The following is a 23,845-nucleotide window of genomic DNA, read 5'->3' on the forward strand; positions in this document are numbered from 1 at the left end:
AGGCCTTGGGCTCCATCCCAGTCCCTCCCCACCCTCACAGAGAGGAATTCCTTCCCAATATCCCACTTAATCTACTCTACTTCAGTTTAACTTCATGGTTTAAAGGAGAAAGAATGCCAACTGCAACAGGAAAAAAATCAAGACAACTTGAAGAACAATCAAAACCCTTCATCCATGACCTTCCCACCTCTCCCTGCTCCCAGCTGGAGCTGCAGTCCAACAAGAAGTGCTGGGAGCGTTGGAGGTCTGGTGGCCACAGAGCAACCACCAGAGCCTTGCTTGGATGGGGTCTGGTGACACATTCCAACATGCCACCAGGTCAGGTCATCGACAGGAGCAGGGAGGGGGAACTGCCTCATCTTTCCATGCTACTGGATAAGTCAGGGATGGGTCAGCTCTTCTCCATTATCTGTACAACACCTTGATTTTCCCCTCATCAATCATCATCCATTACCCAGGAGATCCAGGACTGCCCATCCTCACCTGGCACCTCTATCTCCCCTTTCTCCTTGCATATTCACAGAATCCTGGAAAGGTTTGGGTGGGAAGGGATCTCAAAGCCCATCCAGTCCCACCCCCTGCCATGGGCAGGGGCACCTCCCACTGTCCCGAGGTCCTCCAATCCTTGTCCAACCTGGCCTTGAGATTCAGAGGTGCTGCGCTTTTAAATGCAAGAACAAAACCTGGGATCACCTCTTGGAACAAAGATGAAACCTCCATGTCCAAGGACACCCATTGGACAGAGGAGGAAGGACTGAGGAGGCTCCTGCTCCTCCTCCTCCTCCTCCTCCTCCTCCTCCTCCTCCTCCTCACCCAAGCTGGGTCGCTTTGGCTGCGTTTTGCGCTCACGAACCACACGAATGTTTCACTGGCTCGGCCTCACCGAGCCATTTTCAGGTGTTTCACTCTTCCAAGAGCCTCAGGTTCCGTCTCCAAAATCCCCACATTCACGGCCTGGTGCTTTGAAAAGGCCCAGGGCCTCCACATTTCCTCACACCCAGGAGGCCGCGGGCGCGTCGAGCGCCGCAGTCAATAAAGCTTCAAGGAGCTAATGAAGATAAAAGTGTCAACACAGCCTGGTGATAACACACACCTCTCCCATGGAGCTGCTGGGACCGTTTTGCAAACCAATTTGGCAGTTCCTGGCGGGCCTGGGCCCGAAAAGCGGCGTCCTGATGTTATTAAAGTTAACAGAAGCGTCATGGGATGACAGATGGCTCCCCGCACATCAATTGGATTCTGAGGAGTTCTCAAACCCTGGCGGGTTGAAAGCAGCTCCAGCACGAATCAGAGGCAGGGGCAAGATCATCGATACAAGGGATTATGCAGATTTAAGAAATACCCTCGGCACCCGAAAGTTTTCAGAATGCAAACTACGTCAACCCCGCGAACAAGAGGCACTGCATCATGATGGCAGCAGGGACAAAGCCAGGGGGGTTTAACAGACAAAAAAAGATTGTTTTAATAGGAGAGAAGCATCAGTCATTGAGTCTTACTTCATTCAGACTTTCTCTCCAACCCATCCATCTTCAGTGCCAAGAGATGACAGGACCACCTCACTTTTCCCCCCAGCCTAGTGTATCCATAATGCCCATTTCTCCCCAAACAAATGACTCCCCAGAATGGCCCTTTTCCCAAAATTGGCTGCCAAGCCCCACAAAGGCCTCAGTACCTGCTATGGTCAACTTGGCTCCAACGGGGCCCCCTCCAGAGGTGGCCACCGATGGGTGGAGCCTTCCCCAACCATCTTCCCCAAGAGCCACTTTGTCATTCCTGGCCGGGGAGCATCTGCGGAAGAGGGGACCGGGGCGGGGGGGTGGCCGAGCCGCAGAGGGACACAGAGAGGGACACATTGAGGGACACAAACGGGCACGGACACAGGGGAATGCAAATTCCTCCGCCCTCGCAAACGCCTCCGTGGGCATTCTCTGGGAACAAAGGTCCCCAAGGCGGGCGGGCTCTGCATCACTGCTCTCTCTGTTCCCAGCACCTGCTCGGCACCGGCCGCGGAGCCGTCGCGGTCCCTCCGCACCGTGGCCGCAGAAGCCAACGGCAGCACAATGGCCCCGTTGGCCAGGGTCAGGCCTGCCTTTCTTCCTCGCCCCCTTCCACCAGCCCTTTTCACCTCCACCATCTCCAGGAACGCTCGGTAAGGAGGTGGCTTCGAACGACGAGAGGAGGAGGAGGGGGGAAATATAGGTCTCTGGCGTAAATCACTGACGCCGTTTCCCCTCCTCTCCCTTCCCTTAAGACCTGATGGTCTTCAGTCACACATCTTAAAAGCAAAACAAAAAACAAAAACACAAAGACTTACTTGTCTCAAGTCGATGAAGGCCAACTGCAGCGTGTCCCCTTGGAACCCAGGCACTGGGCCGGATCTGGCAAACTCTGTGGGAAAGAAAAGAGGATAAAAAGCGCCTTTAACTAACCATGGACAGGGAGATTGGCAGACGGATGACAGGGAAGACAAGAGAGGCTGGGGGAGAGGAGGACCGCGCTTCTAAGGAGTCATGTCTCCCTCCCTTCAGCGTCTTTGTTCGCCCTTCAAAATTCGTGTCATCAAAACACCATTAATTCCACCGTCCTGACAGCAAGGAAACTGTACTAATTCGACCTGAAATTTATTCCCATGAGCCGCACTGGGCTTCAGAGTATTTGTTTTGTGAACGGACAAACAACTCGCCCAGAAGAAAGGGGGGGATGGGGGTGGAAAAGTTTTTCCTCTCAACACAATAAAATCTTCAGCTGTGAAACTCTTTTCAGTTCCGAAAGCTATTTATATTTTAGGGCGCTGAAGGAATTTTCTAATTTCACGCCTGTCACCAGGCTCCATGAGCATTCATCAAAAAAATATGCCCGGCTGCGTCATTAATTATCAGGGAGCAGATTATTTGCATGATCTGGTGATGGCGCCTCTTGGTCAGCCCAAACGCGGAGAACCGCGGCCATTGGGTGGCATTTTTATTTCTGGTGGATGAAGACATCTGACAACTGAATAACGTTGGCTTCTAAAGCAAAGAGAATATTTCCAAGGCCACATTTATCTCCTTCCAACCTAATCTGGCCAAAATTTCATACTTTGGTCGTTCATTTTTCTCCTAATCCATTCTTTAAACCGAACCTAAAACCGCTGGAGCGGCTTGAATGGATCCATGCTAGAGGACCTTGGTTCTTCCACGGCATTTAGCAGCTTTTCCTTGGGAATGCTCACGAAGCCGACGCCTGCATGCATCCCAGGGTGTCTTTTGAGGTTGGTTCTGCCCAACTTCACTTCATTTTCACCCTCTGCAGTTACAGCTTCATCTCCGCTCTCCTCACAACCTCTCGGCACTGAGGGAACCTGAGTTGTGAGGCCACAGCTCAACGCCACCAAAGGCTCGAGGGGGAGCACCTGCCTGGGGTTGAGTTGCGTGGCTCCTGCAGGCACTGGAGGTGCTGGAGGAATGAAATATTTATTGGGATGAAGCCAGGTGTGATGGGAAAAAGGGAGAGAGGAGGGAAAATATACACCAAATACAGATTTTTCAATTACATGGCCCATTATCGCACATCTATCCTGGTTTTCACCCTACAGGAAACCTCCAACAGCTCCTAAAGCTCCACAAAGATGAGGATTAGGGATGGCTGGGCAATATGGAAGGACGATTTTGCCTTTTGTCTCCATGACTAGTCAGAGGCACCAATGGACAAAGCGATTTCATGTCAGGTGGTCTTTGCCTTGAACACTTGTCCTCCCAAAAGTTTTCCTATTTCCAAGCCAAGGCCACAAAATCAGGAACATAAATCATCACACTCCCATTTCCAAAGCTTTCCTGGAGCAGCCCAATCACGGAGCAGCCCCTTGGCTCTAACAAGAAGAGATTAATGAGTGAAACACCAGGACTCAGTCCTGTCCCTCAACTGCCTCATTTCGGGGAAGCAAAGCAGGGTTATTAATCAGCTCCCTTGCTCCACCTTCCATTAAAACCTTGGGATGGAGAACATCCTTCAAGCCAGACACAGGCACCTCCAGGGGCACAGGGGACACTTCTCAAGCTCTGCTTTTTAATAGTCTCAGATGCCAGAAGAGCTTTGAGATTGAAACCATCGCTCATCTTTGCAGTGATCACTCAAGTGACAACCGCTGCAGGACAAGAGCAAACACGGCTGGGAAATCATTGCTTTTGTCTGAAGTTATGAGTCAAAAGGAGCAATAAACAAATAAAACCAGAAATTATGGACGTGATGGTTCATATTTAGATTTTGGATAGAAAAAGCACAAACCAAAGTCAGTGGGAACCATCCATGGTCATGCTTTTGGAGTTTTGCACAGGATGGGACTGGACAGGGATGAGCAGGAGGAAGTTCTTCCCCTTCCCTGGGAGGGTGGGCAGGCCCTGGCATGCCCAGAGAAGCTGTGGCTGTCTGGAGTTCTGGAGAAGCTCACAGGTGGGGAAAAGTGAGAAATGTTAGGAAGGAAGCGAGGCAATCCCTGGATCCCTGGTAAAGTCCCAGGCTAGGTTGGACATGGGGACTTGGAGCACCCTGAGACAATGGAAGGTGTCCCTGCCCATGGCAGAACATGGGACTGGATGATCTTGAAGGCCTCTCCATCCCAAACCATTCCATGATTCCTTGAGATCAGAGCTGCTCAGCTCCAGCCAATTCCATTGACCAATCCCGCAATACTCCGGGTGCAAAGAGCCCAAAGTGACTTCACATGTGTCCCTCAAAAGCTGTTTTAATTAATTCTAACTGCAAAAACATTTTAATGTAGGTTTACTATAAAATTTGACTGCAGCTTGCCTGAGCCAGCAGGGAGGGACGATCCACACAAACCCTCTGACTGTGATCTGCAAGGGATAAATCATCTTTACACAACCCCTCTACACCCCACTGTCCCATCTGGAACAATTATCCCGAAAGCCACATCAATCCTAAAGCACTTTGGAAAAGCACAATACCTGAGAAACTAAAAATGTTTAGAAGTGAGAAATGGGGCTTGAGCACCTTCTCAAGAGGTGAAACTCCTCTGGGTGGCTCAGGGCTGGAGATGTCCCTGGGTTGAGGAACCCAACCACGATGTCCTACCCTCCAAGGATGGGGTGATCTCATGTTCCTGATTACACTTGGAGAAGTCCTGGAAAAGAAAGCCTGGAAGGACTGTGAGGAAAGCGAGTTTCTATTTTGGATCAAGGGCCTCACAGCTGTTTAGCATCTACTTAGGAGCACACACGGAGTTGGGAAATTTAAGATCTTCCCCAAAGCATGAACTTAAATCCTCATGAGAAAATGCCTGTGATTGTGAATATCCTCACAAGGCTGGTGGATTTATCACCGCTGTCGGCTGCTTGTGAGAAACCCAAGACAGATTCCATTCCAAGCCAGATTTCATCCCAAGGCAGATTTCATCCCAAAACAGTTTTTATCCCAAGACAGACTTCATCCCAAAAGAGATTTCATCTCAAGAGAGATTTCATCCCAAGAGAGATTTCATCCCAGGACATGGCTGCTCCTTTTCAGCTCACCTTTAGCTGTCTCTGCCCACAGTTCCCTGTCCATGGAAAGGTTGGAACTGGATGGCTTTTAAGGTATTTTCCATCCTGAACTGGATGGCTTTTAAGGTCTTTTCCATCCCAAACCAACCAGTGATTCCTAAGGAACCTACTGGAGGAAGGCTGGGAGAGGTATGGAGTGACCCTGCCCTTTAAAATTTAGGATGGTTGCACATGGAGCCAACTCTGATTTAAGCTGCAATTTTCACCAAAATACTGAATTAACAATGCTCTGGAACCTTCTAGAGAAAGGTGACCTGACCCATGGCTAGAATGAGATGATCTTTAAGGTCCTTTCCAACCCAAATCCTACAGTTCTGGGATTCCATGATTGACATCCAAGCTGATATTCTCTGTGTCCCAGAAGAAATTATATAGGAGCTGATATTCTTTGTGTTCCAGAAGAAATAATGTGGGAGCTGATATTCTCTGTGTCCAAGAAGAAATATTCTTTGTGATATTCTGATAAGCTGATATTCTTTGTGTTCCAGAAGAAATAATGTAGGAGCTGATATTCTTTGTGTCAAAGAAGAAAAGATGTAAGAGCTGATATTTTTCATATCCCAGAAGAAACGAGAACAGGAATTTGGCCCAGACACTCGGAAAAGCTGCAGAGGAATGAATGCAATGCTTCCCCTGGGCTGCTGGAGAAGGAGCTGCACCTCCTGTAATCGCAGGTCACACTTTACATACCAATGCCACCAACCCATTCTGAAGGAGGAATGAACAAAGTCTCGGAGCAAAAAAAGAGAAACAAAGACGAGAGCGGAGCTTTAGAGGAGAGACACAGCCAGTTCTTCTTGGGTTTAATCTCTTCAAGCAGATTTCAGGATAATTTCCTCGGAACAACCGAGCGCAGTGTTGGCCTCAGTACTGTCGGATTCGTTTATTGTACTGTCTTCACGACCAAGGCAAGTGGCAAACATAGCAAGCAACCTACAGAGCAGCCCCTTGAGCAGAAAATCACCGCAGAATAGAGCAGATCAGTATGCGGCTGTTTGTACAAAGCATTTAGCCAGGCTAAAGGTTTGAGGGGTTTGTGTTCAGGCCAAAAAAGTAATGTCTTTGCAAGGTCTACAGGCTTGGGCCACCCAGGGCAGGTCACAGGGGGACTCCAACCTCTCTTCCAAAACATTTCACTGATGAAAGAATCAAGGAACAGGAACCGTTAAGCCCTTTACAATGGACAAAGAATAAAGAGTTCAAAGGCACGGCAGAAAAGAGACATCCACTGTAAATTAATTAATTACAGCCAACGGGGGGATCTCCCTGTGCCCCTGGCGCAGCTGCGCACACGGGGACAGGGCCTTGCATGGAGTGGTAAAAATGGACCCAGCCGGTGACTTCATCCCTCAAAAACATCATTTGAGGGTGAGATTTCCTCTGAACTTCACAGGATTTGTGATGGCACCTCCGGGATGGAGGCTGAAGCTGGTCCCAGGGAAGGGAACGTGGACCAATCTGCTTGTGGCCACAGATAACATCTGGGTAATTGATCATCTCAGGATTCATCAAGGAAGGATGGAGATCTTGAAGTCATCTTCCTTGGATAAAGCCTTGGAAGGCCATCCTGGAAAAGCCAAGTGATGGGGCCTCCTTGGATAAAGCCTTGGAAGGCCATTCTGGAAAAGCCAAGTGATGGGACCTCCTTGGATAAAGCCTTGGAAGGCCATCCTGGAAAAGCCAAGTGATGGGACATCCTTGGATAAACCCTTGGAAGGCCATCCTGGAAAAGCCAAGTGATGGGACATCCTTGGATAAACCCTTGGAAGGCCATCCTGGAAAAGCCAAGTGATGGGACCTCCTGTTCCGTATCCCCAAGAACAAAGTGACACCTTGAGGACACTGAGGCTGAAGAACAAATCCATGCATGGACTCTGGAGAAGCTCACAGGTGGGAAAAAGTGAGAAATGCTGGGGAGGAATCAAGGCAAGAGGAACAGAGAGAAGATCTCAATTCCCACATTGAGCTCCTTCTTCACCCCGTTTCCATACTGAGCTTCTCCTTCTCCCACACCATTCCCACACAACCCTGCTCTGAAGCTGTTCCCCATTACAGCCCAAACTCTCAGAGCTCATTCCCATCTGGGTAGTTTCAGAGAGCTGTGGGAAGAGGGAGGAGTTACCCAAAACACTCTGAACTGGGTCAGATTAAAGAAAAACGTCTCTCCCTCCCCATCAAACATTCCTCTGATGGAACAAAGATGGGCCTGGAGTGCTGTCACTGCAGAGAAAGGAGTGGTCCCCATCATGGGACACTGGCAGGGCTGAGGAGCACCCACAGCCCCAGGGAGGGACTCCTCAGGGGCTGACCACGAGATGTTTTTCAAGCTCTTTAGAAGGACGTTGGAGATGCGTGCCAAGAAACTTGGAACAGAATCCATAGGACTGGCTCAATCCATAAGAGTCGGGTCACGGATCTCCACAGGTTCCCAGACCCGAACCCAAGGTGTGCAGTGGATGTGTCCTGGCAGATGCGAAGTTCTCACATCATTAAACACCAACACCAGCAAATGTGAACCGTGCTCATCCCACCATCAGCTCAAGAGGCTGTGGAATTTCCATCCCTGGAAGTGTCCAAGGCCAGGCTGGGGGTCCAGCTTTGCCTTCCAGAGATCCAGGGGCAGCCACAGCTTCTCTAGGAAACCTGTGCCAGGGCCTCCCCACCCTCCCAGCCAGGAATTCCTTCCCAATATCCCGTCCATCCCTGCCCTCTGGCAGTGGGAAGCCATTCCCTGTGCCCTGTCCCTGTTCCCTGGAGCACAGCCCAACCCCCCTGGTTGTCCTCTCCTGGCAGGAGTTGTGCAGAGCCACAAGGTCCCCCCTGAGCCTCCTTTGCTCCAGGCTGAGCCCCTTTCCCAGCTCCCTCAGGAATTCTCCAGCCCCTTCCCAGCTCCGTTCCCTGCCCTGGGCATGCTCCATCCCCTCCAGGTCTGTCTTGTCGGGAGGTGCCCAAACCTGACCCCAGGACCCGTGGCACATCAAGAGATCAGCCCCTGTGGGGTGGACATTCCTCTCCTGATCCGTTCTGCTTAAACCCTCCCATCTCTCCACTACAATGTTCCCATTTTTTCCCCCAAATCCAGGTTTTTCCTGGTGCACTGCCGCAGGACTGACACCAGTTAGGGATATCCTAACTCCAGCAGCTGACGGATCACAGGTTGGAAGAACACCTGGGAGTCCTTAGGATCATGCCAAGGGAGAGGATGACTCCAACATCACGGACAAACCCCGGCACTTCCCCTAAATCCCAGGATTTCCACATGACAAATTCCCACAAGCCCAGTAAGGCAGCCAGGAAGGAGGTGTGGAAGGGCTGTGCTGGAATCCATGTGGGCACATTTTGGGACAATCTGTTGGGATGGAGAATCCTCAACCCAGCAGAGACATCTGGGTGTGCGCCTGGCTGATCCCTGGGAGAGGGGCCGACTAAAAATAGGGTGTTTAACGGAATTTGAAATATAAATTTCTAGGTCTATTTTCATTTCCCATAAAGCAGCAGTTAAAAGAGTTTGGAGATTATGGGATTGCTCATTTTATGATCCGAGGATTGTAAAAACCCCTCAACCACTGCTGGAACCCGTTATGGAGATGGGAAACACTTCCTAGGAGCGAGAACAGCCCCATTTCTTTCGGATTTTCCGTCTGTCATCTCCAAATCTGGGTTGTTCCATTTGATTCCCACTATGTCTGAGGCAGAGGGGAGATGGGAAAAATTATGTATTTATCAAATTTTGTAATTCTCTATGGATTTATCAGTTCGAAAAGAGCAGAGTGGGGCATGTAGGAGTTCAAAAATCCCAGTGCATTGTTAAATCTTGGATTATGGATGCATTCTGGGAGACAAGAAACCTTCCGAAAAAAGAAAATTTCTTTTCTGAAAAAAAAGAAAATTTACAGGTTCCCAAAAAATCTTTGGGATTTTTTCCCCTCTCCAGGGTTGGTTTTTTTTTTCCTTCACTTTAACCCAGAAGTGTCTCCTAGACTGAAACATAATTCTCCTTCCCTGGAGTCACTCGTGCCACCCAAGCCCTCAAATCCATGGAAGGCTGCTCCCAAACACTTCCAAGCATCTTGGGAAACACCTTCCTGCTGGGAACACCAGAGGATGTTCTCCCTGACCACTCAGCACTCTGCGTCTCCTCCAGGATTTGTCCAGCTGGACACTCCGTGGTCTCACCAGGAGCAAGCCATGGAAAACAGCTCGGATTTCCTCCAGGTTTCTCCCATCACAAGCAACGTAAAAGGATTTTTACAACTTGGCTGTTCTGCTCTTTTCTCCTCTTTCACACCAAAAATGCTGCTGATTATGGGATATCAACATGAGGAAAATATGGAAGATCTGGCCCTTGGTGTCTGTTTAATTCACTGCTTCTCCTCAGTCTGAAAACAGCTTCCTTTTGGAAGATCAGAAAATTAATAAAAATGAATAAACTGCATTTTCTGTGCTTTGAGCACACCAAAAAAACCCCACAGATTTAAGGAAGGGGGAGATTTAAAGAGCAGGTGAGGGATCCCATCACAACTTCATCTTTCTGCCAAGCACCACAGAATGGCAAAATCCCAGAATCCCAGGCTGGATTGGGTGGGAAAGGACCTTAAAGAGCATCTTCACCCCACCTCATCCATGGGCAGGGACAGCTCCCACTGTTCCAGCTGGATCCAACCCCAATGTCCAACCTGGTCTTGGACACTGCCAGGGATCCAGGGGCAGCCACAGCAAATCTGGCAATTCCAGCCCAGCCCCTCCCCATCCTCCCGCCCAGGAATTCCTTGCCAAGATCCCAGCCCAATCTCCCCTCTCCCAGTGGAAGCCATTCCCTGGGTCCTGTCCCTCTGTCCCTTGTCCCCAGTCCCTCTCCAGCTCTCCTGGAGCCCCTCCAGGCCCTGCAAGGGGCTCTGAGCTCTGCCTGGAGCCTTCCCTTCTCCAGGGGAACATTCCCAGCTCTCCCAGCCTGGCTCCAGCCCTGGAGCAGCTCCGGGGCCTCCTCTGGGCTCTCTCCAGCAGCTCCACGTCCTCCTGCTGCTGGCCCCAGGGCTGGGGCAGCTCTGCAGGTGGGCTCTCACCTGAGAATCCCCCTTGGCCACCTGGACTTGCACCTCCCTGGTCCAGCAGCCACTCCCCTTTTTATGGGACAGCAAACTGGTTATGAATCAGGAAATATTTTATGAACCCAAAAATCAGGAGAATAAATTTAGCAGTGTCTTAAGTCAAAACCCCCACATTTTTCATCTCTCCTGATGTCAATTTAGTTTATAAACAGATTTCCTTCTAATGCATATTGGATCTGCTTCTAACACAGAGAAAATTATCTTCACCACCTTCAAACTACACCTAATATGCAATAAAAAAATGTCCTTAACTCATCTCACCTCTCTTTTAACCAGGTTATTTTTTCAGCATTCACAAACAAAACCTTAATAGATTCCAGCATCAAAACTCTGCAGCCCCATTCCCTCATCATGGCACTCACTGGAAGTGCTCCAAAAAGACATAAAATCCTATTTTAATGTATAAATGCAAGACAAAACTGCTGGATTTGGCAAGGTTTGGGAATTTGGGGGGAGGAAGAGGACAGAGGTAGAGGCATGAACTGGTACGGGGAGGATGCTGAGATTCACACCTGTGCTTTCAGGTACAAAAAAGATTTAAAAAATCACCAAAAAACCCAAGAATAAACCCCAACCTTGCAAACTGAAGCTTATTTTCTGAATACATCACTTCCCTCTTGGAACTGGCTCATCCCAAAATTCAAACCTTGATGGATTTGTGCTCCAAAATAACCAAATTAAAGTGATTTCCAGGCACAGCAGAGGCACCAGACAGACCCATGGGGATGAGGGGCACGGTTTTGCTGCTGGAAAGGAGAAGGATTTTGTCTGTTCAGGACTGACAGTGATGGATGGAGAGGCTCCAGCTCCAGCATCCATCTCCATTCCCTGCTCCGGTGGCACCTCGGGACAGGGCTGGGGACAGGTCCCTGACCCTGCTGCCAGGTCGGCGTCACCTGCTCCGGGATGTCTGAGTGCTGCTGGATCAGGCTCCCCAAACACCCGAAATTTAAGGAATTGTGCTTTCCAACCTGCTGTGAAATCCCATCCGTCTTCCTTGGCAGCAGCAGCAGCTTTTAGGGAAGAGTTGCTGCTGCGTGATCCATGTTACGGATGGGGCGGAAAACTGCCGCGTTTGGAGCGTTTGCAGCCAAAAGAAACCAGGGAATTCTTAGGGATGACAAACGCTTCACATTATTGCCAGCTCCGGTGCCTGTCCCTCAGCAGACACCCATGGGAGCACAGCTGTTCCCGAGGCGCTGAGGGGACACAAATGAGAGTCAGGAATTCGGGGATCGAGGCAGCGCCGGGAGGAAAATCAGGCATTGCTTTGTGAGTTATGGGGCAGCTGCAGGATCCGGGTGGGAATCATTAAATTGGGATCCTTCTCCCAGGCTGGTCAGCTGAGGGCTGGAAAATGGCAAGTGGATGTTAAAAAAAAAATGGAAAAACCCGTGTTGGAAACAGCACAATTCCTACTGGGGGATTGTTGCCAGCAGTAAATTTAATCTCAGTGTAGATGGGGGAATCTGAAACAAAATCTGGTCAGGAAAATGTTGGATAAAGGGTGGAAGAACTTGTCTTGGTAATGGGAAGTGCCAGGGGACGATGAAACCAACAGCTGATGTCACCGAGTCACTCCCCTGGATCCCTGGAAGTGTCCAAGGCCTGCCTGGATGGGGCTTGGAGCACCCTGGGATAGTGGGAAGTGTCCCTGGATGGGCTGTAAGGTCCCTTCCCACCCAAAGAATTCCAGGATTCTGTGATAACATTAGACATCCCAATCTCCACCTCAACCAGGAAAGCCAAAATGTGGATATTTGGGGGGGAAAAAATCCCTAAAATCCCCTAAAATCAAAGATCACCTGGGTTCTTTAGGAGCCCTATCAAGCTCTGGGCTCTCAACCACCACGATCACGAATCCATCCCAGGATGAATCCCAACAAACCCATCTCCCTCAGAGGGAAGAGGATCCTGTGCAGGGGTGTAAAGCTCTGCCTTACTTTAATTCCAAAACCAGGATTAAAAAGAGCATTTTGTCTGCTTTGGGCTCTGGTTTTCAACCCTTTCACTGAGCAGGACAGGCAGCAACTTGAGGGCAACCAGAGAATTCCAGCCCTAATTCAGGTGGGCACCTGAAGACCCAAAAGGAGCAGGTTTGGGAGCAGATCCCTGGGGGTGGCACCATGACACTGCTCCCCTGAGGAGCTGCTGTCCCTTTGTCACAAGACACCTCCTCTCCATCACTCTGACTTGGCACAGAGGTCACTTCAAGGACAAAATTCCCTGCAGAGGACAAAGGGCTGAGGCTGGGAGAGGGTCAGAACTGGTGAAGAATATCAACTCCTTCAGATGCCCCCAAGCCCCATCCAACCCTGCCTTGGACACTTCCAGGGATGGGGCAGCCCCAGCTTCTCAGAAAGAGTCATAAATAAACTGATTTTTGATTCATGTACTCCAATCCCTCCTGGTTTTAAAATACTCCATCCCAAAAAGCAGGGATGGCCTGGAGAGCATCAAGGCAGCATTGAAGAGGAAAAGGAGGAGCAAAACTTGGATCTCTTGGAATCCTATGTGCTGAAGATGCTCTGGGTGAGCTCCGTGAGCACCCACCACCCCCAGACCTTGGCATTGCCACACCCCTGACCTGGGACCCCAAACACCAAGGGGCACAGCAGCACTGTAGGGTTTTACCCCAAACTGGGGATGCTGCTTTGGCGTAACTCCTCTGGAGGCTGAGGGAAAGGACTCTGTGTACACCACGGTCATTTTGGTGGGAGGTTCCATTTGATTCCTAATCTGCCCTATTCCATTTGATTCCTGATCTACCCTATTCCTTTTGATTCCTAATGTATCCCATTCTTTTGATTCTTCATCTATCCTATTCCTTTTGATTCCTAACCTATCCCATTTCTTTTGCCAGTATAAATATAAGTATAAATACAAATACAAATACAAATATAAATACCTTATTGTCATGCATAATTTCATGCAGTGCACTAATAATTCTTTTTGGTTTATACTCTGTAGTAACTTTGATTAAAACCTTTTCTCCTGTCTGGTCAATAAATAACTCATTTTATAAACAGAGCTGATCCACCACCCCTAAAACTTGTGGGCCAAAGTCCCATTTTAAGTGTGGACCACCTTGATTTAAATCTTCACAAAACCCCAAGCCTGAGGCAGAGCAGGAATCCCCCTGGATCCATGACCAAGCCAAGGACAAAGACAAGGACAGGGGTGGTTTGGGCTCTTACGTTCGCACTCCTCCACGTCCAGGTTGAACTGGTGCAGGGCCCCCAGCGTCAGCTGCCTCACCTCGGCCTCCATCAGCAGCTGCAGCAGCGACGTCGAGAGGTGCTTGCAGGCCGACATGCAGGCGGTCTGGGCCACCTTCCCCTGCAGGACAGACGGACACGCGTCAGGGACACCGGCACAGAAAGCCACCAGCACGGAACTTCTCCAGCTCAGCCAAACTTCCTCAGTTAAAGCCACCAGAGAACTCCTCCAGAGCAGCCAAACCTTCTCAGTTAAAGCCACCAGAGAACTTCTCCAGAGCAGCCCTAACTGCCTCAGTAAAGCCACCAGAGAACTTCTCCAGCTCAAACCTCCTCAGTATAGCCACCAGAGAACTTCTCCAGCTCAGCCAAATCTCCTCAGTTAAAGCTACCAGAGAACTTCTCTAGCACAACCAAACCTCCTCAGTTAAAGCCACCAAAGAACTTCCCCAGTTCAGTCAAACCTCCTCAGTAAGCCACCAGCACAGAACTTCTCTAGACCAACCCAGCTTCCTCAGCAGCATGTCCCATCTGTGATGGGATCTTCCCATAGCGCTCAAGGTCACAACCATCTCCCAGGGGAATCCCCTCTGGAAGTGCCCATGGCTGAGGGAAGGGTTAGGCCTTGTTGGGTGCAGCTGGAGAAGCTCCAGTCCAGGACAGCTTTAGGGTGCTCAGAGCTCAAAGTGTTCTCGTCGTGTCCTAACGCGAGGAGACATTGATTATCAGGGTGCATCCCATTGATTATCAGGGAATCATGGAATGTTTGGGTGGGAAGGGACCCTAAAGCCCATCTCATTCCATGGCCAGGGACACCTCCCAGTGTCCCGGGTTGCTCCAAGCGCTATCCAACCTGACCTTGGACATTCCCACCCACTCCCATAGCTCTCTCTATGGCAGGTGGGTCTGGAATAGGAATTAAACCCATAAAAATGGGGCAATCCTTTGGGACAAGACAATTTTGCCCAAACCCTCAGGCTGACACCACAGGGAACGCTCCCGATGCCTGCATGTGCAACACCCCGAGGGAGGTTTTGGATCATGGTGCTGCCCTGAAAACAGCTCCAGCAGGAGATTATCTTCTCAAACACTCACAAAAGACTCTTAACACACTTTCCTGACACCAAGGCGTGGCTTAGGAGCTCTCACCGACTCTTAGACGCGCTTTACAAGCTGTGTTTAAACTGGGATTAAACACGGAGTTTATGCCGCGTTTCCAGCTCGGCATCGCTGGTTTTGTTGTCGCGGCACGGCAATGTTTGATGCCTGTGCTGGGAAGGGTTTTCTCCCAGCTCTGCAAAGTTGGTTTGGATCTTCAGGCCACATCCATCTTCAGCAGGAGGGGAAAATGGGTTTTTTATTTAAAAAAGGAGCCGAGCCATGCGTTGCAGGGCAGGGTGCTCCATCTCCAGCTCACCGCCGCTCCCAGGCTCCGGAGCGTCCATCACTCACCTCCCAACAAACACCTGCACCAAAATGAAGATGAAGCATGGCAACCATAAAGTTTAGCAGAGCTCTGGGGTTTTTTCTTTGCTTTCCATCATTTGTTTGTGCTTTTCTGACACGCTGGGTTATTTAAAACCCCGCTCGTGCCAATTGCTCATTTCTGAAAGCTGCGGGAAGTACGGTGCTGCCCGGCTGTGATTTTTCTTCATTACTTCCAAAAGACACTCGAGTTTTTGCTGTGGCCGAGGAGTTTTGACAGAAATAGGGAATATCCTGAGTTGGGAGGGACCCACAGGATCGTGGATCCAAACCCTGGCCCTGCACAGACCCCCCCAACAATCCCACCCTGTCCATGCGAGCAAGGTCCAAATGCTCTTGGAGCTCTGGCAGCCTCTGCCCGTTCCCTCGGGAGCCTGGGCAGTGCCCAGCACCCTCTGGATGAGGAACCTTTCTCTGAACTCCAGCCTGAGGCTGTCCTGGCCCAGTTCCAGGCATTCCCGGGGTCCTGTCCCTGTCACAGCTGCCCCTCGGGAGGAGCAAATCCCGATGAGCTTCCCCTGAGCCTCCTCTGCTCCAGCTGGACATTCCAAGTGCTCTCAACCCCTCCATGTGGCATTGGGATGTCCCAGATGGAAGCAGAGGATGGGAAATCAAAGCTCTGCAGCCAAGACCTGGGACCCTGCTGAGGACAGGGGAGAGGATACCTGACCCTTCCTGGAGGAGCAGGAGAAAATCCCTGGAGTAGCTCACGGTCCACATCAGTGGGAATTTACAGAGGGTTGTAACCCTTGGAGAAGCCTTGGAGGTTCCCACCACCAGGTGAACCATGGAATGGGTTGGATCTTAAATCCCATCCTATTTCACCCCATCCATGGGCAGGGACACCTCCCACTGTCCCAGGCTGCTCCCAGCCCCAGTGTCCAACCTGGCTTTGGGCACTGTCAGGGATCCAGGGCAGCCACAGCAAATCTGGGAATTCCAGCCCAGCCCCTCCCCACCCTCCCAGCTGGGAATTCCTTGCCAAGATCCCAGCCCAATCTCCCCTTTCCCAGTGGAAGCCATTCCCTGGGTCCTGTCCCTCTGTCCCTTGTCCCCAGTCCCTCTCCAGCTCTCCTGGAGCCCCTCCAGGGACTCTGAGGATTCCCTGGAGCCTTCCCTTCTCCAGGGGAACACCCCTCAAGATGAACTTCATGAGCTTCCCCCCTCCCCACCTCTCCAGCCTGCCCGGGTCCCACTGCACGCCTTCCTTTCCCACACCACACAAAGGAAAAACCCCAGGAAGGTTTTTCTGTCCCTACTGACCAAAATTTCAGAGGGATAATCCCGTTACACCCCAAGCAGGGGTCAGATCAACCTGTGAAGGCACCTGAAGGGTGACCCACACCTGCCCTGGGCACCAATTTCTGGTCAGGAGAGAGTGACTGAGAAGTCACACCATGAGCAAGTGAAAATGAGCAAGCAAGTGAGATGAAATGTCAAATAATTAAGTCTAAGATGGGGAAAATGGGATGGGAAAAGCAATTTCATCATCAGGGCTTGGCAGCACCACAATTCTGAGAGGCTTCCCTGAATGGAAGGGGTACTTCAAGATGTTCCTTACGGGAATGTTACCTCAGGACTTGTTGCAGAGATGGCAAAGGAGATCCAAACAAGCCCAGAAGCAGCTTCTGGCTCAGCCTTCCCTCCTTCTGCCTTTTCCACACAGGATTAGGCCAGGCCTAAAACTGTTTCAGGTGCAAATGTCCACTGTCCTCACTCTGAACCTGAATCCTCTCAGGCCAGCTGAGAACATGACCTTTTATTTCCATTATTCTTGAGGGTTTAAACACCTAAAAATCTTTTCTTTAAAAAATACCCAGTTTTCCCTCTCACAGAACACATGGATGCCTCACAGTTTAGATCCAGCATTATCTGAAGAAAAGCAAAAGTATATGGAATTTTTTTTTTCTGCTTTTTAAGCCTGAATCCCTTTTTCCCCCCTTATATTTATTATCAGAGAACTCGGAGATGCCACAGGAGTTTCAATCACGGTGTTAAATGTCTGCTCAGAGAACAGAAGGTACCACCAGGGATGAGCAGCAGCTCCTGCCCTGGGCACCGAGATTTAAAACCCTCCCAGAATTTATGGGTTTCACTCCTTATAAATAAGACCCAACTTAATCCTTTCCTGCCTCACCCCTGCGCTCCGTGAGTTACAGCAGCTCCTTATAAAGTCAGCCGTGGCTTGTGAACATCAATTTCAGGCCATTTCCCCGGGAATACAGCGGGAAATCTGCTGGATAAGCAGCTGCTGCTGACAGGAGACAAACGAGCGTGCGGCCGCTGATATATCAGCACTAATAAGCTGCTGCTGCAGCTGAAGGTTGTTTGTATTCCCACTTGGAACGGCTCAGGCTGGCAGGAATCGAGCACATCCTCCTGCCACAGATGCCCACCTTGGCTCTGCGGAGCTTATTTACAACGGAGTTTCACTTCACGGCATTTTTTTAGGTTTTTTTTTTTCTGTTTTTTTTTTTTTTTTTTTTTTTAGTTTTCCTGCAGCGCTGGAAGAGCCGGACTCACCTCGCCCGGAACACGCAGAGCCGAGTGCGGCAGGGACGTGTTTGCCACAGCCCCAGCCCTCCCAAAATCGTTACCCACCCCAACCCTCCCGAAATGGTTACCCTCCCAAAATCGTGGCCCGCCCCACCCTCGGCGGCGGTGCCGGGACTTGTGCCTTGGCACGGAGCGGGAAGCTCCAAGGTGTCATCGCGGTGGGGAGCCTCGCTCAGAGGAGCCGCCGCGCTCAGCCGGGACGGCTCCGGCCCCGCACTAATTCCCTGATGATTTTCGGGAGTGTGGCAGAAGTGGGGGCACTCCCAAAGGCTGTCCCGGTGCCAGCGCCCTGAGCAATCACCGGTGACGTCCTGATCCTGCTCCCCAGAGCGGCTCCAGCCCAGCTCTGGCCCTGTCTGGGTTTCAGGAAGAATTTCTCCAGGGGAACACCCCTCAAGATGAACTTCATGAGCTTCCCCCCTGCTCACCTCTCCAGCCTGCCCAGGTCCCACTGGATGCCCTCCTTTCCCACACCACACGAAGGAAAAGCCCCAGGAAGGTTTTTCTGTCCCTACTGACTAAAATTTCAGAGCAACAACCCCGTTACACCCCAAGCAGGGGTCAGATCAACCTGTGGAGGTACACAAAGGGTGTCCCACACCTGCCCTGGGCACGTTTCTGGTCAGGAGAGAGTGAATGCCCGGACACGCTGGTCCCTCCAGCTCAGGAACAATTTGTCCAAAGGATGGGATGAGATCTGGACAGGGAGCAAAGAGCAGGAATGCAACCCTGAGCTGAGCTCTCTGCAGGGAAAAGGGGAAAACAAACACCTCAAAAGCACCAGTGCTCATTTACCAACGTGGCAGAAAACTGAAGGGCTTCAAACCACCCTTAGCAATCCCAGGAACAGCTCTGTGGGGTCACTCACTGCTCAAGACCTTTGCAAATCCCATCAAAACCTGGATTTGCACTGGGAAGAAGAGGGATCACAGGTGAAAGTTGACAGATCTCCGTGGCCAAGATGCCCAAACCTCTCCTTGGTCCAACCTAGTCAAACAAAGCCATTCCAAGGGTGGGTGTTATCACACCAAAATCCACGGATTTATTGTTTTGTGGCTCATTCCTGCCAATGAATCCCTCTGTCCACAGCTCCTGATGGAACCTCGGGGTTGCCATGGCGCCTCTCAAAGTGACACTGTCCTCCCTGTGCCACCCAGGATCCCTCTGGACCCACAGGAAGGATCCAGAAGGTTCCCTGTGGCCATTCCAAGCACTGAAAGGGAGAAGCCAAGCTCCAAAGCTCTCCCAGAGATGCAGCCAAGGGGCTCCTACCAGAACACACCACTACAGGATCACTGAGGCTGGAAAAGCCCTCCAGGATCACCGAGTCCAGTCTGTGACCGAGCCACACCTTGCCCCCATCCTGAGCACTGAGTGCCATGTCCAGCTGGCACCTCCAAACCTCCCTGGGCAGTCCCAAAGCCCAGTGTCCATCCTATTTGAGGAGATCAGCTAGGAAATCCTCTCTTTCCATCCAGATGCCACCCCTGGGCAGAGAGGGAAGGCTCTGGGTTCCCAGGTGGGGAAGGGCCGCACGGAGGCTCCGGAGCCGGCCCCGCTGCCGGGAGCGTTTGTTTAGACACGGCCAATCTGTTACCAATTAGGGAGAGGAAACGCCAAGAGGCTGCCTTGTTAATTAAGGAACTCGCTATCAAAGGACTCATTAAGAGCTACTGAAATGGAATGGTTGTTCAAATAAATACCCATTAATCTTAACGTGCAATCAGGAGCGCGCTGCCAGTCCCCACCACCCGGCAGGAGCACCTCTGGCTGCCAGGGAATCGTGGAATGGGTTGGGTTGGACCCCGAAGATCGCCCAGGTCCACCCAGGTGCACCCCTGGAGCACCCTGGGACACCTCCCACTATCCCAGGGTGCTCCAAGCCCTGTCCAGCCAATCCTTGGGCACTTCCAGGGGTCCAAGGGCAGGCACAGCTTCTTTCCACCTGTTGGTGCTTCCTGCACTTCCCCTGGCCCAAACCAGGTGGGATGTGGTCCCTGAAATCCAAACCCAACTCCTGCTGTAGCACGGAGAACCCTCCCAGCAGCTCTCCGAGGAATTAACGCAGCATTTCCATGGAAAACAAAGCCTGACAGGCTCCAAGTGCTCTCAGAGTTTCCAATTATTTTTTTAGCTACCAGCAGAATTCCTTCTTCGCCCGCAACAAGCATCAGGATTGATGCGATTAAGGATATTTAGACGTGCAAAATCCAGGGACTTCAGACAGCAGAAAAGCGGGCCAAAAATCGGGAATTCTTTGGTATTAAATGTACAATTTTCTATAAACACCACAAGTTGTCCCCGTAATTTCAACACTGAATTTCCTGACTTTCCCAATCCATAAGGCAGCACTGGGATGTTTTGCAGAGGATGGAAACGTGATGGGGAAATAATGAGCAATTGTTTGGTAGCACAAACCCCAGGATAATCCCAGTGGATCCTCTCTCTGTGGCCACAGATGGAGACTTCAGACCGTGCAGACCTCCCAGGGCTCATCTCCTGCTCCAGTAGCTTCTGGATCGCCTGGCTGCCTCAGATCCCCCTAAACTGGGGGCAAATTCAGTAAATCAGCCCTGGAAATTTTTCCTGCCTTGCCTGTCCTGTCCTGATTTGCCGTTTTTTGTTTTTTTTTTTAAACAACAGTTCTGCACTCACTGAAGGTGGCAGAAAAACCCCAAACCATCACCCAAAAGCACAAACGCTTCCCTAAGCGTCAAAACAAATGAACGACGAGCACCTGCAATTTTAAAAAATATTTTTAAGAGGTTTACTTAAAAAATAAACCTTTCATTAATTGCCCAAAAGTCAATTTTCAACTGGATCAAGTGGGTTTTCATGGAGATTTTTGGTTGGATTTTTTTTTTCTGGTTTGTTTTGGGTGTTTTCAGCTTTGTTTTAGTTTAAGAAACCACACAAAACCAAACAAAACCCCTACCAAAAAAAAAGAAAAAAAAAAGACAATCCGAAAGCTGTGGGTCTGCACTCAAGATCCTGCAAAGAAATGGGTCTTCAGGACAAAGAGGTCCAAAGAAACAAGGGACAAGCCCAAGCAAGGACACCCAAAGCCCCACTGATGCATCTGGTTGGTTGCCAATGCCACCCCTGGTGAGCTTGGTAGCCTCCAAAGATGTCCCCTCAAGGCTGGAGCTCAGCTGGCACCAATCACCACCGTGGCCACACCAACCTCTGCGGCTGCGTCCCAAACAAATCCAGCAGGTATCAAAAAACTCTCAATTCATTAATTCTATTTACTCAGCTTTGCAGCAGACTCATTAGGAACAAATCCCTTTTTTGTCGCTAATTTTTTTTTTTTAATGGAAGGAGGACAGGAGCGGAGCAATTCCTGGTTTCCACCTGTGGCCCGGGCTCTGTCACTCCGCGTTGACGTGACACACGTGGGGCATGAGGGGTGGCTGACATGTGACCACTAATGGGCCCTGAGTGACTTCAGCCACTGGCAGACCCGGATTTGATCTCTGGCTCCATGGAGTCATCCCAGGAGCTGAACAGTGGAGCCACTGTGTGGATTTATGGAGCTGGAAAAAGGGGCTGGAGCCAAGTTAGGAGGTGACGTTCACGTGGGTTTGGGATTTGCCAAGGAAAAGAAGAAGGAGAGGAACCTTCCAGCCAAAGTTGGCTTGTGGGTCAGGGCTCCTGGGCACATGGGAATGGCTGCTGGAGGAAGGGATATTCCTCAGCTGTGGATCAGTGGGATGCTCCTCAGCTTTGGATCCATGGTATATTCCTCAGCCTTGGACCAACGAGATGCTCCTCAGCCTTGGATCAACAGGATGATCGTCAGCCTTGGACCCATGGGATGCTCCTCAACTTTGGACCAATGGGATGTTCCTCAGCCTTGGACCAATGGAATGTTCCTCAATCTTGGAGCCATGGGATGCTCCTAAGCCTTGGACCAACAGGATGTTCCTCAGTCTTGGAGCCATGGAATGCTCCTCAGCCTTGGATCCATGAATACTCCGAGCCTTGGACCAATGGGATGCTCCTCAGCCTTGGGAGCTATGGGATTATCCTCAGCCTTGGAGCTCCTGATGCTCCTCAGCATCCTGCTGGCCCAAGGCTGAGGAGAATCCCATGGGATCCTCCAAGCCTTGGAGCTCCTGATGCACAGACTCAAGAAAAGAGAGGTGATGTCTGCACACACATTTCTTTGGGAAGGCGTTTTGGATTCCACCCACATTGGGACACATGGAATGGCCAATGTCACCCTGACAGCAACATCCCTTCCAACAGCCCCAGCATCCACTCCCAGCTGGGAGAGGTTTCCATGCCCTGATTTCCCAGGAATGGAGAGGCCTCTTCTGCCCAGGATCTGCCATTCCAGAAATGATGCCACAAACTGGAGCTGTTGGTTTGGGAGGAGGATGGATGCTCTGGGAGGGATGAACCTTGGGTCACCCATGGAAGAGCCCTTGGTGCCATCAGCAAATCATCAGATTCCAACACAGATTCCCCACTGGAGCTTTTCCTGAGTAAAACTGGGCTTTTGGCCTTGGCTTTGACCACCCCTATTCCAGTTCAGGAGACAACATCCCATGGAAGATCTCAGGTTCACCATGGAAAGCCTATGGAGAGCAGCACCAATTAACCCAATTCCAAGCAGAATTTGTCTCCTGCAAAGACCAACTCAACAGGAAAGCTCCAAAGGTGGAGCAGCTCCAACCAACCTGGAAGGCCCCATTCCCTGCCTGACCTGGGATCTCTCCCAAATTCCTGCGGAAGCTGACCCCGTTTCAGTGGCTGCATTCCAGAGGTGTGGAGAAAACTCCACGGGGTGTACTTTGCCAGAGGCAAACATTCCCCACCTTGATGATATTTTGGGAAAACAGGATCCGGCAGCGGGACCAACACATGGCAGAACTGAACTCCCACCAGAAGCTCAGGGACAACCAGACAAACAACAACAACAACAACAACAACAAAGCAAAAAAAGAGAAAAGCAAATCCAGCAATTATCCTCACCACACCAAAAATAAACCAGCCACTGCAGCCCGATACAAATCCCTGACATTCCAATAAAAGAGGAAGAAAACCTTGGCTGTGCCCAAGATGCCCAAGGTCAACAGCTGGAAGTATTTTGGCTGGAGCTGGGGGAAGCTCAGGGAAGAGGGAAATCACACTGGGGGTGACGGTCACAACCAGCTCCCGCAGACAGGGCTGAAAGGGGCTTTCATTAAAAATATTTAATGCTGTTTTATTTGGTTTGGGGCTTTTTTTGGGTCTTTAATAGTTTGTGGAGTAACCAGCTCCATGGAAAGGTTCTTCCTCTGAAGGAATCAAGAGGTTTTGGAATCATGAGAAGCCTGAGAAGCAGAAGCAAAAACGCCCAACAGCAAAAGCACAACTCAAGGAGGTTGGAACCACGGGAAATCATGGGATTTGGGATATCGGAGGCTCTGGGATACGAGCAGGCACAGGAACACACAGTTTGTCCCTCTGTCAGAGCCAACGAGTGACTTCTGCTTCATGATTTTTGTTAAATAGGAAAATAAATAAATAGAAGGAGAGGCAGGGGGCGGGGAGGGGAAGCACCCTGGGATGCGGCTGCCACAGCCCAGCACGGGGCAGCTCCTTTGGAGCCCCAAAGAGCCCAAAGTGGGCAGAGATCTCCTCTGGAAGCTCCAGGGTTTGCAGCAACGCTGGGAAGCTGCTGGGGGAAATTTGGACACACACCGTATGCAAAAATCCATGGAAACAGAAGATTCCACGATCTCCGTCTTTTTACTTGTTCAACATCCAAAGGCAGGGCAGGGCATTTTTAATTAAATGTTTTTTGGGAGTCAAGAACATGGAAATTGTTGGGTGCAGAGCCTGGATCATCCAAAATGAGCTGGAACATCCAGCTGCTCTCTGGCCTCCTGTGATGCTGCAGGATCTCTCCAAGGACCTCCACACCAGTCACGGGTGGGAAAAATTCCTGCTA

The 23,845-nt window shown here is 50.6% G+C and overlaps 2 protein-coding genes across 6 annotated transcripts in view; both read right to left on the reverse strand.

The window, feature by feature from the left end:
• Positions 1-23,845, reverse strand: part of EXOC6B (exocyst complex component 6B) — a 290,871-nt gene that overhangs the window by 64,752 nt on the left and 202,274 nt on the right. For all 5 annotated transcript variants that reach the window (XM_068189179.1, XM_068189178.1, XM_068189176.1 and 2 more), the window contains 2 exons: positions 13,843-13,984; positions 2,315-2,388 (listed from right to left, as the gene is read on the reverse strand). In XM_068189179.1, coding sequence (XP_068045280.1) covers positions 2,315-2,388; positions 13,843-13,984 — 216 coding nt within the window. The remainder of the gene's footprint in view (positions 1-2,314; positions 2,389-13,842; positions 13,985-23,845) is intronic.
• Positions 1-23,845, reverse strand: part of RAB11FIP5 (RAB11 family interacting protein 5) — a 447,460-nt gene that overhangs the window by 16,089 nt on the left and 407,526 nt on the right. The gene's annotated exons all lie outside the window — the stretch shown is intronic.

This window comes from Anomalospiza imberbis, chromosome 4 (assembly GCF_031753505.1).
Source record: "Anomalospiza imberbis isolate Cuckoo-Finch-1a 21T00152 chromosome 4, ASM3175350v1, whole genome shotgun sequence".
Classification (NCBI taxonomy): domain Eukaryota; kingdom Metazoa; phylum Chordata; class Aves; order Passeriformes; family Viduidae; genus Anomalospiza; species Anomalospiza imberbis.